At 49.2% G+C, this 14,578-nt stretch overlaps 8 protein-coding genes across 8 annotated transcripts; 4 read left to right on the top strand and 4 right to left on the bottom strand.

Moving 5' to 3' along the window:
- Nucleotides 1-161: 161 nt before the first annotated feature.
- PPTG_13046 (hypothetical protein) lies at nucleotides 162-1,467 on the top strand (the record flags this gene model as incomplete). The annotated part of the gene is made up of 2 exons (XM_008908757.1): nucleotides 162-807; nucleotides 896-1,467. 2 exons carry the CDS (start codon nucleotides 162-164, stop codon nucleotides 1,465-1,467), a joined length of 1,218 nt encoding a protein of 405 aa, XP_008907005.1.
- Nucleotides 1,468-2,656: 1,189 nt separating this feature from the next.
- PPTG_23162 (hypothetical protein) lies at nucleotides 2,657-3,158 on the bottom strand. Its single transcript, XM_008908756.1, has one exon. It carries the CDS (start codon nucleotides 3,117-3,119, stop codon nucleotides 2,664-2,666), a length of 456 nt encoding a protein of 151 aa, XP_008907004.1. The 5' UTR covers nucleotides 3,120-3,158; the 3' UTR covers nucleotides 2,657-2,663.
- A 781-nt stretch (nucleotides 3,159-3,939) lies between these two features.
- PPTG_13045 (leukotriene A-4 hydrolase/aminopeptidase) lies at nucleotides 3,940-6,329 on the bottom strand. Its single transcript, XM_008908755.1, has one exon. The coding sequence runs from the start codon at nucleotides 6,286-6,288 to the stop codon at nucleotides 4,276-4,278; it is 2,013 nt and encodes a 670-aa protein (XP_008907003.1). The 5' UTR covers nucleotides 6,289-6,329; the 3' UTR covers nucleotides 3,940-4,275.
- A 1,595-nt stretch (nucleotides 6,330-7,924) lies between these two features.
- Nucleotides 7,925-8,898, top strand: PPTG_23161 (hypothetical protein; the record flags this gene model as incomplete). Its single annotated transcript, XM_008908754.1, has 4 exons — nucleotides 7,925-7,977; nucleotides 8,217-8,308; nucleotides 8,526-8,657; nucleotides 8,693-8,898. The coding sequence occupies 4 exons, from the start codon at nucleotides 7,925-7,927 to the stop codon at nucleotides 8,896-8,898; spliced, it is 483 nt and encodes a 160-aa protein (XP_008907002.1).
- Nucleotides 8,899-9,598: 700 nt separating this feature from the next.
- Nucleotides 9,599-9,832, top strand: PPTG_23160 (hypothetical protein; the record flags this gene model as incomplete). Its single annotated transcript, XM_008908753.1, has 1 exon — nucleotides 9,599-9,832. The coding sequence occupies one exon, from the start codon at nucleotides 9,599-9,601 to the stop codon at nucleotides 9,830-9,832; it is 234 nt and encodes a 77-aa protein (XP_008907001.1).
- Nucleotides 9,833-9,988: 156 nt separating this feature from the next.
- Nucleotides 9,989-10,633, top strand: PPTG_13044 (hypothetical protein; the record flags this gene model as incomplete). Its single annotated transcript, XM_008908752.1, has 4 exons — nucleotides 9,989-10,243; nucleotides 10,309-10,335; nucleotides 10,397-10,465; nucleotides 10,535-10,633. 4 exons carry the CDS (start codon nucleotides 9,989-9,991, stop codon nucleotides 10,631-10,633), a joined length of 450 nt encoding a protein of 149 aa, XP_008907000.1.
- Nucleotides 10,634-11,168: 535 nt separating this feature from the next.
- PPTG_13043 (hypothetical protein) lies at nucleotides 11,169-11,660 on the bottom strand (the record flags this gene model as incomplete). Its single annotated transcript, XM_008908751.1, has 2 exons — nucleotides 11,169-11,317; nucleotides 11,450-11,660. 2 exons carry the CDS (start codon nucleotides 11,658-11,660, stop codon nucleotides 11,169-11,171), a joined length of 360 nt encoding a protein of 119 aa, XP_008906999.1.
- Nucleotides 11,661-12,228: 568 nt separating this feature from the next.
- PPTG_13042 (hypothetical protein) lies at nucleotides 12,229-12,730 on the bottom strand (the record flags this gene model as incomplete). The annotated part of the gene is made up of 2 exons (XM_008908750.1): nucleotides 12,229-12,348; nucleotides 12,419-12,730. The coding sequence occupies 2 exons, from the start codon at nucleotides 12,728-12,730 to the stop codon at nucleotides 12,229-12,231; spliced, it is 432 nt and encodes a 143-aa protein (XP_008906998.1).
- Between the last annotated feature and the right edge of the window lie 1,848 nt (nucleotides 12,731-14,578).

Here is a 14,578-nt window from a genome sequence, read left to right as displayed (position 1 = left end):
TCTCTTGTGCGCTCAAAATGGGGGAAGGGTGAGACGGCGTACATGGTGAGCAGCGTCCTTACCTTGCAGTGGCACATTATGGCTCGTATAGATGACATGATGAAGTTACAGTTTGCCAATTTGTGCCGAATAGGCAGTACCCTTCCACGCTATTGTGCCAGATGCGATGGTCGAAGAACATACATGAAGAACGAGACGCCCCTGAGCAGATTGTACTCGGCAGTATGGACCCAAAAATGTGTGCGTTACTCAACTTGGCCGTCTACATTGAGACGAGCACGAATGTTTCTAACTCGGAGTTCATCTACGGTCACCCGAAGGATGGGAATCGCGTGGTGCGTCGGTTTCTGGGAGACATCATTACAAACACCGCTTTTAAGAATATGAAGACAGGGAAACTTGGAACACACAGCTTTCGCAAGGGTGCAGCAACGTATGCTTCTCGGTGCGGAATGTCAAAGGTCTTTGTTAACCGCCGTGGTCGCTGGAGGACACGCAAAGGCGTTGTTGACGTCTACATTGACAACACGCAGCCATACCCCGATGCCTGCACCGCAGCAGCACTGGCGGGACCACTAGGTCCATGTTTCTACGTACGCAAACATGGGATTGACTGTGTTTCTCCAACACTATTAGTTGACCAGATAGCACCTACAATCAAACAAGTGATGGGTGAGGCGGTGGCAACTACACTGGCGATGCCGTTGTTATGGGCAGCTATGGAACCCTCTGACAACTACACATACGAGCTCATTCCAGATCGACTCAAGCAGAAAATTATTGGAGCTTACGTTAATTCGGGAGGGAGTGAATCTCTAAATCCGATAGACCGAGTGGGTTTTTTTTGTCATGGGCGATGGCTCGCAACTTAATCTCATCACTATCGATACTCAAGATAGTGCAACAGACGTTAATCGTCGAGGAATTATTGCTGGTAGCAGCACAGGAGGAGAAGGTTCTCGCCGAGAGTTTGCTGCTCTTCACTCGCAGTATGCAGCCGTACAGCGTTCAGTGTCAGAGCTTATGAGCGAGATGCAGCGGTCTCGACATGAAAATCAACGTGAACTGCAAAAGATTCAGGCGATATTGAAGCGAGTAATGATGCAGCCAGCAGTCCGCTTAGACGCGCCTTCACATGTGGTAGTTTATCCGGAAAAGAGAGTTGCACGGTTATCAAAGCGACCAAAGGACTTGTTCGAGCTCTGGCACGAATTTCAGTTTGGTAATGGTGGGCTCAAGCCAGCAAAGGACTTTACACCGGTCGAACGAGGTGCCAACAAGTTTGCATTTTCTCGGAGAAAGGTCTTTTGGGATATCGTGGCGACACTGATTCGTTCGGGTTACACTAGTGATACTGCGATAGATAAAATTTACGCTGTGTACGGTAGGCAACTCCCTGTGTCGAGCATCCTGACTGCTCTGCGTGCTGACCGGAGGCAAGGTGGCCATGCAAGTCTTCGCCTGTAATAATCTTCCACAGTACTAATAATTTGACATTAGCCAATCAAAACGTAGTTGCAAAGCAAGTTGTTATTTTGGTCGGCATTTGTACAGTAGCGAACAGTGAAAGAAATAAATCAAGAAGGACATAATAAAAGCAATTCGCCCGATCGAAAGCAACAGGAATATTTAACACCATAACATCGGCGATGCCTTCTTCAGACGTCTGCTGGGCTGGTGATGAAAAAAAACGTAAGAGACTTTGAAATTATGTATTATAATATACTGATATTTTAAATAAGTGGTAATCGATAACTTATCTGCCCCAGGCATGCCGACGAGTTGATGGTGTGGAACACGGTAAAGCCCCCTCATTTCTCTGGTAGTAATAGGAGTGCACGTACAACTTGTAGTCTTCTTCTTCTCGATATTCAATTTCTGTGCTGGGTGCTCGCCGCGATCTATCTCTGTCCTCTGTGACCACAATTCGAAGCTCCGGTCTCACAGGTGTCGCTACTGAGTCTGCAAATCTCGTGTGAGGGCTCTTGTCGACGGATGAAACTCTGCTGCGGTAGTTCGGTAGGGATTGAATACTTGGTAGCAGAGGGAAAACTTTGTGTTCTTGGTGGTGCTGGCGTCGGACAAAAGGTTCGGACAAATCGGGTTTTCGTGTGTACGACGACGCGAAAGAAGGAAACGTATCGTTGGCGTTTAGAAGTGCTGAGAATCCTGGAACCTTGGGCGAGTCGGCTCTTTGGAAATTGTCTCGGTGCTGACGAACAGATCTGACAGGAGATGGAGAACGCGTCGCTATATCCTTATATGACCGTACATTTGATGTCCGAGGCGTTGGTGATGATTTCCTTGAGGCTTCACCTTCTTGGAATTTATTTCGCCATTGAGACTTATTCACTCGGTCTTCATCAGAATGGGTCGTTCCAGGTAATCCACTGCCGTTCATTAACTGCATTGACGCTTCTGCTTTGTGCTCAGAGCACATTCCACCACGCACAGCACGCTTGAAACAGTGATCAAGGAGACAAACTGATGATCCACCATGGTGCTGGCAAAAATCATTAGCCATCGCGCGCTTATTGCAGTTCTCGAAGACACATCTGCGATAGCCACCGTGGCCCACACAGAGACCATCATACTGTACAACTTTGTTGCACCTGTCGATACGACACCGCTTGCCTCCACCTAAACGAGAAAATATGGTTTGCTTAGGGTGAATTAGGGTGAATTAGCTGTAAAAAAAAAGTGAAAAATAAATTACCATGAGCAATGCAGGCACCACCGCTCTGTGCACGTTTGGAACAACCGTGATAGCCGCACTTCTTGCCTCCGCCATGAACCCAGCAGAATCCCCCAGACTGCGCACTCTTCGTACACCCTTGAGTCTGACATCGCTTGCCACCTCCATGTGCAACACATAGTCCTCGACTAACTACACTTGTAGTACAACCATCTACAGCGCACTTGTTGCCACCACCGTGCGAGATGCAACGTCCACCTCGCTTCGCTGTCTTCTGACAGTCTGGAATGCAGCATCTCCTCGAATTCGGCTTTGAACTGGTATCCGACAGCCTGAAGTCGGACGGATCTGAGTAGTGCAGGCTATGGTTGCTTAGTTTTCTCGCAGTCGTGTCAGGGCAGAGTAAATGATCGAGCGATGACATGGTGGCGGATAGAAAAAAGGTATGACACTTGTTCTAAGCTGGGACGAACGAAAAATGAGGTCGGAATTCGAGTGAACATGCACGGCTTCTTTGGAGAGCAAGGGACGAGTGACTGTGTCGCTACAGGTAACACATGTGGGACAATGGTCATCCAAAGCCACTGGTGGGAGAAGGCGAAACGAAGAGCCCGTTGATAAGTTTCTCAACGTACAAATAACGAACGAGTCCCCAGAAAGAGGGCACTCCCTGAGTGCTTTTTCAAATAGTACGGTCGTGCCGTAAACCTGAGGACTACAGTGCTAAGCACTCGCTCGAAATAAACTCCTTATCATTTGATCCGTGAATTGGAGAACTGATGGTGCATCATGAAATATGCTGTAATATTAGTGATTCTGCTAGTGATAATAACGACTCTAAAATCCACTTCTAATCATTATTGGGGGGAGCAGTGTAAAGTTGTGGTCCGACGTCTTCCACCAAGTAGAGTATTGCTGAACCGCTAGCTTGATTTCACTTACGTTGGTTTCGGCCTGGCAACGGATTTCTATTGTTGGCCTACCGCTTCAGCAACCAGCGTTTCACAAATTGTTCACTAGCGACCACATTTGAAGTGTATTTCGGTCGGCTACATCCAACTTTAGCTAAGCCAAAATAGTACTTCGCTGCGCAGGTGTAAACCCAAGGATGTTTCCCTGTTTCCATCCTTCTCAGGTAATTGTATCCGGCAAACTGCAAACACGACAGAGGAATGCACATCTCATTCTCAACAAGGACCCGACTGAGGTCGACAATAAGTAGTGAGCAGGAGTAAAGCTGAAGTGTATAATTTGGTGCTCGAAAAGTCTTTACTAAGTAATGCTTTACCGACACTGAACGACAGTACCTGGTTCTGACATCTTTCTTAGCTCATTAATCCAGGCGTTTTCGTTCCAGTCGGCCCCGTTACAACATGCGCTTTGGACTTGCGCTTGAGCCTGAGTGATACACATACTACAGAAGCCCTACTAGTGTTGACAATTCCAGTATTGAACAATCGCAGATACCGAACTCCTAATTCGCAAACGTGTTTGTTCATTCAAATTGTGCTAGGCGACACTTACCCGATTTTTTGGTGTGTTTCGTATCTTGACGCTGTGGTCTGGATCATGCGGTATGTCTACCGTCGGCGAGACACAACGATAAGCGCCACCGTAGTGACAGCAGCGGCCACAGCGGCATAGGTCACGACCTCGTCCGACACTCCCAGCCACTGTGCCAGAGCACTAGGAGTCGTCGGGGAAGCGAACTTGACCTTCCTGCCTTTAGCCTTGGCGATGCTGTTCTCAATGTCACGTTGGATCATCTTGGCGGCGATCGGGTGGTACAAATGTTTACAGTCCGCAAAGATTGCCTCAGCCTGAGCAGGACCCAAAGCTGTGCACAAATCACGGAAGAGCGGGCGCACGAACTTCATACGACCCTGTTCTTTGAGCATCTCCACAGCCCTGTCAAGCACACGCAGGTCGCCCGAACGCAGCGACAAGGTGTACCAACGGAACCGCAGCTCCGAGTTGTTCGTGGTTGTCAAATGGTGGTGCGTGAACGAGTCGATGGCATCCAGATGAGCAGGCGTGAAGCTCGCGTGTTCCTGTTTCAGTAGCAGCGTGTCGAGCAGAAGAATCCACAGACTTGTTGGCCACTTCTTCAGTACATCCTGACCAACACTCGTCCACGTTTCCGGGTTGCTACTGGACGTCATCTGCTCGCCCAATTTGGTCGCTTGACCGGTCAACGTTGTATCGAACTTATTGGCCACAGGAGGCATACCAGGCGAGTGGTACCAGGCCTCCCAGTCGATCGTACGTAGAGCCTCCTGTTTGTCAGCAAAGTACTTTTCAAAGAAGGCGCGGAACTCACTCGAAGTGAGTGTTTTAAACTTGAACTCCTGGATGTAAGCCTTGGCGAACTTATCGAACACTTCGTGGCCTCCAACCACCGTTGACAAATAGTGTAGGAAGTTGAAGCCCTTTTCATACGGGATCGAGGAAAACACCTCGTCTGGGTCGATGCCGTCCGTGTTAGGCACCAGCGCCGTGTACGGATGTGTGTGGCCGAACTCCTCCACCGACTCGATCAGGTCACGTAGTCCCATTGCAGCCTTGAGGTCGTAAGCCTTGGGATCCTGCGCAATGCGCGTCTGGATCTTCCGTTCCAGCCACATGGTCCAGCCCTCATTGAGCCAGAAGTCCGTCCACGAGCGGTTCGTCACGAGGTTTCCAGTCCACGAGTGCGAGATCTCGTGGGCCACAACGTCAGCAAGCGAGCGGTCTCCTGCCAGTAGCGTGGGGGTCACGAACGTCAAGCACGGGTTCTCCATGCCTCCGTACGGGAAGGAAGGCGGTAGACACACGAGATCGTATCTCTTCCACACATATTCCTGGCCTGTGATCTCCTCGGCATGCTGCAAAAAGGCCTCAGTCTGTGCAAACTCATGCGCGGCTTTAGTAACCACAGTAGGCTCGGCCCAGACGCGACTACGCGGACCCAAGTCCACACTCTCCAGTTTGCCGGCCACTATGGCCAGAAGATAGGAAGGAATGGGCACTGACTGCTGGAATGAGACCTGGTAGGTGGAGTCCACACTGTTGTGGTTCTTACGGCCCTGGGGGTCCGCAATTGCGCTCATCAGACACGTGCACCAGTCCGGCACTGTGACGGTGGCTGAGTACGTGAATTTGCAGGCCGGCGTGTCCGGACACGGCACGATAGTGCGTGCGTGGATGGCCTGGCACTGCGTGAAGAGGTAGGGGTGCGTCTTGCCCGCCGTTAGCTCCTTGCTGAGCCACTGCAGGCCACTAGAGGCCGTCGACGTGGTGTAATCCACACGGATCTTTGTGGCGTGGGTTGGCACGGATACGACGAGTGCGCGGCCGAACACTGGGTGCTCCTTCTCGGCCAGAGTGAAGGTCGTCTCCTTGCCGTCCGCATAGGCCTTAGAGACGTTCAAATGGTGCGTGTCTAGCACCACAACGGAAGACGTGGCGGTCGACGCGTGGTGGAAAGTGTACTCGGCGTATCCCTTGAGCTGCTGGGCTGCAAAGTCCAGAGCGATGACCCAGTTGAGGTGTGTAAACGTCACCTCGTCCAGATTGGAGTACGAGTGCGAGCGGAGGGGGCGCGTCTGGTCCATTGTGGACAAGGGAGACTTGAACTGCTCAGGGAGAATTGACGAATGAGCGCTTGATGTGTGTGTTCTAGATCCGCACAGGTTTTTGTGGAGCGTAATGGGATACTGTTGCGGATTAGTGACAGTTGATGCCGTCTTTGAAGGTCGGTTGATTGTGTGACTGTCACAATGTAGTCCGAAAAGAATGGGCCTTCCTGAGACGTTCGTCTACAGAAAATCATCCGAATAGTAGCCCCCTTATTTTCGAAATGAAACAGGTCACCTGGTGACCCCTGTAGTTCAAGCCTGGTGACTCACCAGGCTTGAACTATTTAATGCCGCGTGTTACTCGGGATTCCCGGGTCGGAAGCATATTACCGACGAAATTGCACTTCAGCACAAATAGGGGGAGTCAGAATTAACTTTTTCGTGGCGATTATTTTGCGAAATGGTCGACCATATTTTCATGGTTAACTCACATTTTTTTTTCTGAAAAGGTTTACATGTTTAGGTGAACCATTTCAGAAACCGCTAACAATTTCTGAAGTGGTTGACCATTTTTGGGTGGTCAGCACTCTGATAATCATATGAATTGTATGCAAATGAAATCCTTAACTTCGCCGTGCACCGCCACAACCCTTGCACGCGACATGCGAGCGTTCGGGAACATTTGCATCTCCCAGCTTCCCTCTGAGCGTGCCTGGAAGATGTTATTTGTTCTATGATGCACGACAGCTTGCATTGATGCTGCAAGGTACCATGCTGAGCTGTCACACTGGCAGAAAGGTACAATATGCAGGTTCTAGAAGTGCGACAGTTTGATATTGCGGTCCTTGGTCCAACCAAGCGCCTACAGACGCTGCGAGGGCCCTAGGGGCACTTCTACATACAATGCAAACCGCGGTACACCCTCCATATGCTAGCAATGTCAGCCGCCATCGACCGCTGACCTTGGTGGCACAATACAGTAGAGAGTCAATATGGTCATCTATCCAGTTGTGACCGGAGCGATATTTTGGGAGATGTCTGGCAATTTTAGTGGCGTTCAAGTGACAAAAATTTTCATACCATTTTCAATTCTGACTCCGCCTGGTGCAGCGTTTTCTTCATCTCCATGATAACTTGGAAGAATCGACTGGGTACCAATACTATGTTGGTTGTTGGTCGCTTAGATCGGCCACGCGCTTATGCTTGATAATGCAAAAGAGGGAGTAGCATTTGTTCTGTTATCTCTTCTTATCTTTTTATCCATTCCTCAGAGCCATACAGTGGTTTGTATCCACTGCATGTCCAGCGCTGAGGTCCAAGCAGCTGCACGACGTACGAGACGCTGCTACTAGCTCCCTGACTGGCTCTTTTTAACACTCCCCATCGTCGAGTTGCGCGACTCCTTACGATCTTCAATTTTGTTCTTAGGAAGTGAGTATTTTGCCCGACTGTAACCCTTCCCCTACAAATCCTCTCCGATCTGTTGCATCCGTAGCGGCGGCGTATGCGGGTATACCGCTGAAGCTAGTGCTGGCTGTCAGCCACAAATCTTGACGGGGGGGGAAATAAGAGAAATCGATGGACGTGCGGGTGCGCGCTGCTCCCAAGCGCCCCCTTCCTGTGTGTGTCGACGAAGGCGGCGATAGCTCGTTATTTGAGGCATCCCAGGGCGATGTCTGGCAGTCTTCACCGAGCGCCAGTGGTGGGAATGAGTCGAGAGAATCTGTGAGCTGACCCGAAGTACACGAATCGACGAGCAGTAAGAGCGAGTGTGGTGGATCGTGCAATGTGCTAGCTGCATCTCCAGAGCAGCTACAATTTTCCACGTGGCAGGAGTTTGATGAATTCTTTGCCGCATACCAGCACAAGACGTTTCAGGTAATCTCAGCTTATAGTACTATGGCGTGCTGTGCTTGCTATTGGTTTCTAATGCGAGGTATTTTGATTTGACATGATCGCTGTAGGTCAAATACTACCGTGGCTGAGCGCAACTCGCGTATCGACAAGAATCAGTCAACGGCTGTAAAAATTCCTGAAGAGTGGGTCCAGTACGCGCGTATGTTTGTCTGCACACATTATGGTACATACAAGACCAAAGGATCTGGTAAGAGGCCACACTAGGAGACGCGGTCGAAGGGATGCAAAGCTCAGGTATGCTTACTATCGATCAGGGTCAGTCGGGTTCAGTGGGGCTCAGTGTGGAAGGGTACATATTCATGGGCTGAACATACTAACTCGAGCTATATGAATGCAGATAAATACCTGCGTGCAAGTCGTGGATACTGCGACGAACACGTTTGCTATCAAAGTTACCCGCTGTCAGCTGGAGCACAACCATCGGCTCAACGTCCAGTCATTCAAATCTCATCCATCTAATCGGGTCGTTCTTGAGGAAGAGTCCATGCGTACGCTGAACGAACTACGAAAAAGAGGGGTTAAGAAACTAGCATTTTGCATTTCATCAAGGACAATTCCGAGAGCAACCCCACTTCTCAAGATGTCCGCAACCTAGTGCGCAAGTTGAAGGAGCGTGATGCACGAGATGGACCCAGCACGGCTGAGAAGAGGTTGAAAAAGTGGATGAAGCAATTTGGAGACACCCCCGGAAAAGGTGGCAGGATTTTCGTGGATGACATTAATCAGTAGGTACGATAGTTTTACCACTCATATTTTTTCTAACACTAAATCGTATATGAGCAGAAAGTTGCTACGTGCATTACCCTGCAAACGAAGCATATGCGACAGATATTTGAACAGTTCCCAGAGGTCCTACTGATGGACGCTACTCATGGTACAAACAAATCCAAGTACAAGGTGTTTTCTCTAATGGCACATGATACTTTCCAAAAGGGACAGTTCGTGCAGCACGCTCCGCTCCAGAATGAACAATACCATACACTACTCACGACGCTGGAGGAGTTCGAGACGAATAATTCAGCTTAGAAACGGTTGAAATGTGTGAAGGACTTCACCGAGCTTTCGGTGTTAAAGGCGGCATTTCCAGACGTTACCATCCTTCTCTGTCAATTCCACGTACTCAAATATCTACGGGAAGAGATCGCTTCAAGTGATTATGGATTTTCCTCGGCACAAAAGGAACTACTCGGTGGAATAATGAGCTTGCTTGTCTACGCGAAGACTGAGGTGGACCAGTACTGTTTTAGACTCGGCACCATTTGAATGTGATGTGTCAGATCCGCACGAACAAGCCCAATCGGTTACAGAAGGCCAGTCGGGCCAGTCGGGGTAGTTGGGGCAGTCGGGGCAGTCGGCCGTATTTGTGGACTTCGTTGGTGGTTGTGTCCTTGAGGACACCACCGTTTGTGCTCATGAGGGAACAAGCAGCATGAACAATATGTTGGAGCCCGCTGGAGCTGTCACATCTTTCGTAATTGACAGTCCACCTCGTTCTCATGACAGACCAAAAACAAGCACTAAAGAAAAGAAGGCCCAGCGAAAGAAAGCGGCCGCATCAGCACATGAAGACTCGGACCTGTACGCAGAAAACTTAAGTCTCACTTCAGTTCAGTTGGTTCTAACGGGCGACGTGACTTATGAATCCTCGTACGACATTCTCTAACGTTTCAAAACAGTTGCCTATGCGTTCAAATTCAAGGCCCCAACAGCATACAGGAAGTCGGATCTGCCACCAACAAAGCAAACAATCGCACCAGAATCTATAACTCGAATGCTACGACCCGACCACCTTAAAGCTTGCACGCGAAAGGTTGTAGCAATGCAGAAAACGTGGAAGGGTCTCAAAGAAAGCGACGCAGTCGTTGATATTCCTGGAATTGGAGTATATTCAATGGACACCGTGTCTGCCATGAACCAATGGAATGTTGCAATGGAAACGCTTAAACTGGCGCAAAAAGCACTAACTTGGGTCCATACCATTGATTTTACGCTGTCAATGCCAACGAAGTTCCGGGTTGCGATGCAGACTGATCTCCCGTCAAAGATAAGAGCTATCCGCGTTCAGTCATCAAAGGTATGTGTTCAGATGTGAAGACCATTGTTCATCGATATTAATTATTTCTTTGGCCTGTCCTGCAGGCAGAGATTCTGGATCTCGTGCGATCGGTACTCCGATCAAGCCCGACTCGGAAAGAGCCAGAGTGTAATCTGTTGAAATGCAATGCAGGTATACGCGTATTCGGATACGAAAGACTTTGGCGTGGGGACTGTGAAGCGGCGGCAACGTCGTCGGCTCGTGCGTGCGCCATAATATCTTGTTCATGTCGAACGCAATGGCCGGGTTTGTACACCTTGCTATCCATAGCAAGTTTTCTACGACCAACTAGAACTTCGCGACAGTCACCACGTTACCGGCACCGACCACCGGGCACATTGTGGCGTCCTACGCCACACGTATCCCTAGAACTTGTGTGCAAGTCCAGGTTCTTGATCGAGAGTGGCGCGGGCTCACCGAAGAACGGATCTACAGCATTTTGCTCAGTTCTGGTGACCAAAAGGTCATCCACATACACGCCTACAGCGACGAGAACACAAGCTCACATTCGAATGTATAGACACATTTTGACGAGGCTCTGGACAAAGCCTATCTCGACCAGTTTGTGGTACAAGAGCTTGCTCCCAACCCTCCCAGCCTTCTTAAGGCCGTACAGTGCTTCTTCGGTTCCAGGACAAGTTTTTCCTTGATCTTGACACCGATTGCCCTCAAAATATTCTCAGGAATCTCAATGCCCTGCGAAATTTGGACAAAGATGTCGAGTTTGGCATCTTATCCGCCTTCACAGAGACATTTTGGACGGCACCGTGCTTTGCCGGCACCCTCCATTTTCTCGCTTGGACCAGCATCAACTTAACGCTGGACATTTCGATCATAGCGGCTAAGATGATCGCATAATTTACCTCAAGTTCTTGCTCATTTCATTCGCCACCAGACGCGCCTTCTATTGCTCTATGAGACTCTCAGCGCCCAGCTTTGTCTTGTGCACCCACTTGGTGTGCAACATGTGCACACCACGCGGCATTTTAACCACTTCCCACACCTCGTTGGCCTGGAGAGCCTGCAGCTCCTCGGCCATGGCCTTGGTCCTCGCTGGAAAGACCCTTCAGTAATTGCTTTTTTGATCAACGAGGGTGGTCATATAGCGGTTTTTGAGCCAATCTTGCTGTGATCTAGAGTGCTCTCCCGTGCCCTTAGACGACTGCTTCTTCTTAGTCTTCTTACCTTGAGCACTGATCAAGCGATTCACATTCTTGTGAACGATCCGCTCGATGCATGAGCTCCGATCGCGTGCTAGACGCTTTACCGCGTCGAAATTGAGGTGCCCTAGGCACTTGTGGAAATTCAGGAGGGTGCCCTTTTGCACTGCACTCGCCACGTCCGAGGACGTGTTGGCTTTCTCGTCCAGGGCTGCAAAGACGACCTTCCAACACATTCCTATGCAGTTCAACATCGAACGCCACCGACCCGTCCGTCTTGGTGGCGACCGCACGCTTGCCGTCTTTGTATGCCAACATGAAGCCTTTTGTCGAACTTGCAATTCGAAATCTGATTATGCTCAACGTCCGCAGCGCAATATACATCTGTGAGCTTCACAGTGTGTGCTTTGCCGCAAGCAGGCATACGCAATGACGACGAGACCGCCCTCACCACATTCCATTTGAATGCAGACACAGGTCGCCGCACGCCACCATATCTACTAACCACGACTTGTCCCTTACAAGATGCCTACTGGATCCTCTATGAGTATCGTTGGTAGTTCAGAAGACTCCTACTGCGCGATATTGTTAGGGGTTAAATAGTCCGCAGACCACCTGCACGCCTCAGCCACAACTACCAAATACTTGTAGTACCTGCCATGTTCTCTGACTCTCTTTCAAAGCCCTAAACAGCCACATCGCCTGTGCCTGTGTGATGTTCGTCTTAAATACTTCAAGCATCTTTTCCGTCTCGTATTGTAGTGTAGGAAGTTGGTTTCACCAAGATTCAACTTGCTTACTGTACTATCGCTCTGCAGAGCCGGACAGATAATGTCCCAAGTAGTCCACCTTGACGTCTTCCACTGCTTGCACTGCCGCATACACCCGCGGCAGTTCGGACACCTGTAACCCATATCCCGGCTGCTATTGTCCACAGTACTGTGGTGATTCCACCGATCTTCCCGGAATCGCCATGATCGGCGTACTATTTTACCAACCAAAGAGTCGAGATGCATCCTTTCGCCTTATTCCAAGTCGGACGCAACAAACTGGAGATCGTAGGGGGTGTCATCGGGCGATCGATGTTGCGCGAACGCCTGTCGCCGCCCTCGGACCCTTCGCCCGCCTTTGCCTGCGACTCCATGCGGCTCTTAAGCGACCCTTCTAAGCCTTCCATTAGTGTTAGCATTCTTGTAATCGTAGCGGGTTCTTTGTCCTCGTCAGTCGCTGCACCACCTTCGAGGTTGTTGGCACCAGCCCTCTTGATAACGATGGCTGTGCTCGTCTCTTCGGCACCATCCGCCATCTCAGCCCTTTCGTGACTAGCATCAGCGCCGGCGTTGGCGGTGCAGCTCCATCACGAGCTTTACCGACATTGGCAGTGGCGCCATTGGGCTCAAGACATGTTGGACGTTGATCGTTTAGATCAACCACGCGCTTATGCTTGATAATGCAAAAGAGGGAATGGCATTGGTTCTGTTACATCTTCCTATTTTCTCTATCCACTCCTCAGAGCCACACAATGGTTTGTATCCACCGCAGGTCCAAGCAGCTGCATGACGCACGACCTGACTGGCTCTTTTCAACATACCATGCGAGCGAGACGTGCGTACTTTTGGTACGTAAATATTGTGGTTGCGTTCAGTAGCAAAATATGTTCATATTAGCGCTCACTGAAGCTAACGTAGCGCGAGCAAAGTACAGGTAACAGCATCTTCAATAATACTTCCTTCACAATGTTGATTTCCTCAAGCTACCAACCCACTTAACCAATTTGAGAGTGTGAGTGATTAAGCTAGATACATACCGATCTGGTATAAACAATGCACTATTTAACAATTGATCGGTGTGCAACTTGGTTTACAGCGCATATAGGATTACTGATCAAATGGGTTCGTCTAATCAGAGCAATGTCAATGACAGTGACAAATTGCATTCAATTTATAGGGAAATAAATTTCTGGATGATATTTAGAAACGACTGAGCAACTGCGAATCGCAGCAGTAAGCCTGAACAATCGGCGATTCTACAAAGTTGAAGAGCGACTGCACGGTGAACACCGCTCAATATTACTCCGGAAAGTGAGTTCTGGACCTTCTAGATGAAGATGAAGAAAAAAGTGCAGTAGTAAGCCATCTGCCATCCAGTCGACACAAAAGAGCGTCACTTTGTAATATGTCAAGAAGGCTGTCACGTGAATGGTGTTTTGGCCTTTTGCACGCTCGCTGGCGCATTCTCGCGGCTCCTTTCCGACTGTGGTCTGCCGAAGCGATGGCTACAGTTGTTCTACATAAGATGATAATGGAAGACAAGATGGACATCAAGGATCCAGAGAATCAACTCGATGATTACTCTCCTATAACCGCCCACAGGGCTGATGCAAGTTTGCGAGCAGCATTATTTGCTGATCTTGCGTGCACTAACACATTTAATGCAAAATACGGCGAACCATTTTCAACTTCATAGAGATCTGATTAATGAGCTGCGGTACCTTCACGGCGAAGCATAATGAAGCAATACAGATTAATTAACTTCTTGAAGGAGATAGTATGCATATAGATTAATTAGATCTGCCTACTAAATGAATGTTATAATTCCTTACGTTTTCATAGTCAAATAAGTGCTTGTTCAGCAATGCCCGGAAGGTTTTGATCGTTTGGAGTCAGTTCTACAGTCTCTTGAGCTGATGCCGAGTTAGCCGGAACGAATTGAAGGGCTGTGCCGGTTTTCTTGGATGCGATTCATCTCAGAGCGTATTCTGTTTAACACTCGCCGGTGTTTTAAATTCAAATACTCACACATAGTAGTATCGTCTGAATTAGCTTGAATTGAGAATAGTTTAGTTCGACTTGTTATTGTACGACATTGACACGTTCTTTGGAAAGCTATGACATCTCTTTAGCTGCAGCAACCTGACGGACTAACAAGGCAGGGTTAGCCTTGTCCAACTTACTTCTGCGGACGCCCTTCTGACGCTCTGCAGACTGAGCGTCAGATTCAACGTCAGTAAGCTCGTCAGCGGTACCTGTAACTTGCTGACGAAACTATACTCAGAAAGGTTGGAGATGCTTCGAGAGCTTCCGAGCACCAAAGACATTGGATTAGACGGTGTAGAACCCTTATTATAATTGGCCTTTCTCCAAGCCCCCCCCCC

This window comes from Phytophthora parasitica (assembly GCF_000247585.1).
Source record: "Phytophthora parasitica INRA-310 unplaced genomic scaffold supercont2.31, whole genome shotgun sequence".
In the NCBI taxonomy this organism is placed as follows: domain Eukaryota; phylum Oomycota; class Peronosporomycetes; order Peronosporales; family Peronosporaceae; genus Phytophthora; species Phytophthora nicotianae.
Note: the sequence above shows the minus strand (reverse complement) of the source record. Positions and strands in the feature narration are given on the sequence as shown.

Bases quoted from the DNA above. Each gene is read 5' to 3' on its own strand.
- PPTG_23162 (XM_008908756.1), bottom strand. From the start codon at position 3,119: ATGTCATCGCTCGATCATTTACTCTGCCCTGACACGACTGCGAGAAAA.
- PPTG_13045 (XM_008908755.1), bottom strand. From the start codon at position 6,288: ATGGACCAGACGCGCCCCCTCCGCTCGCACTCGTACTCCAATCTGGAC.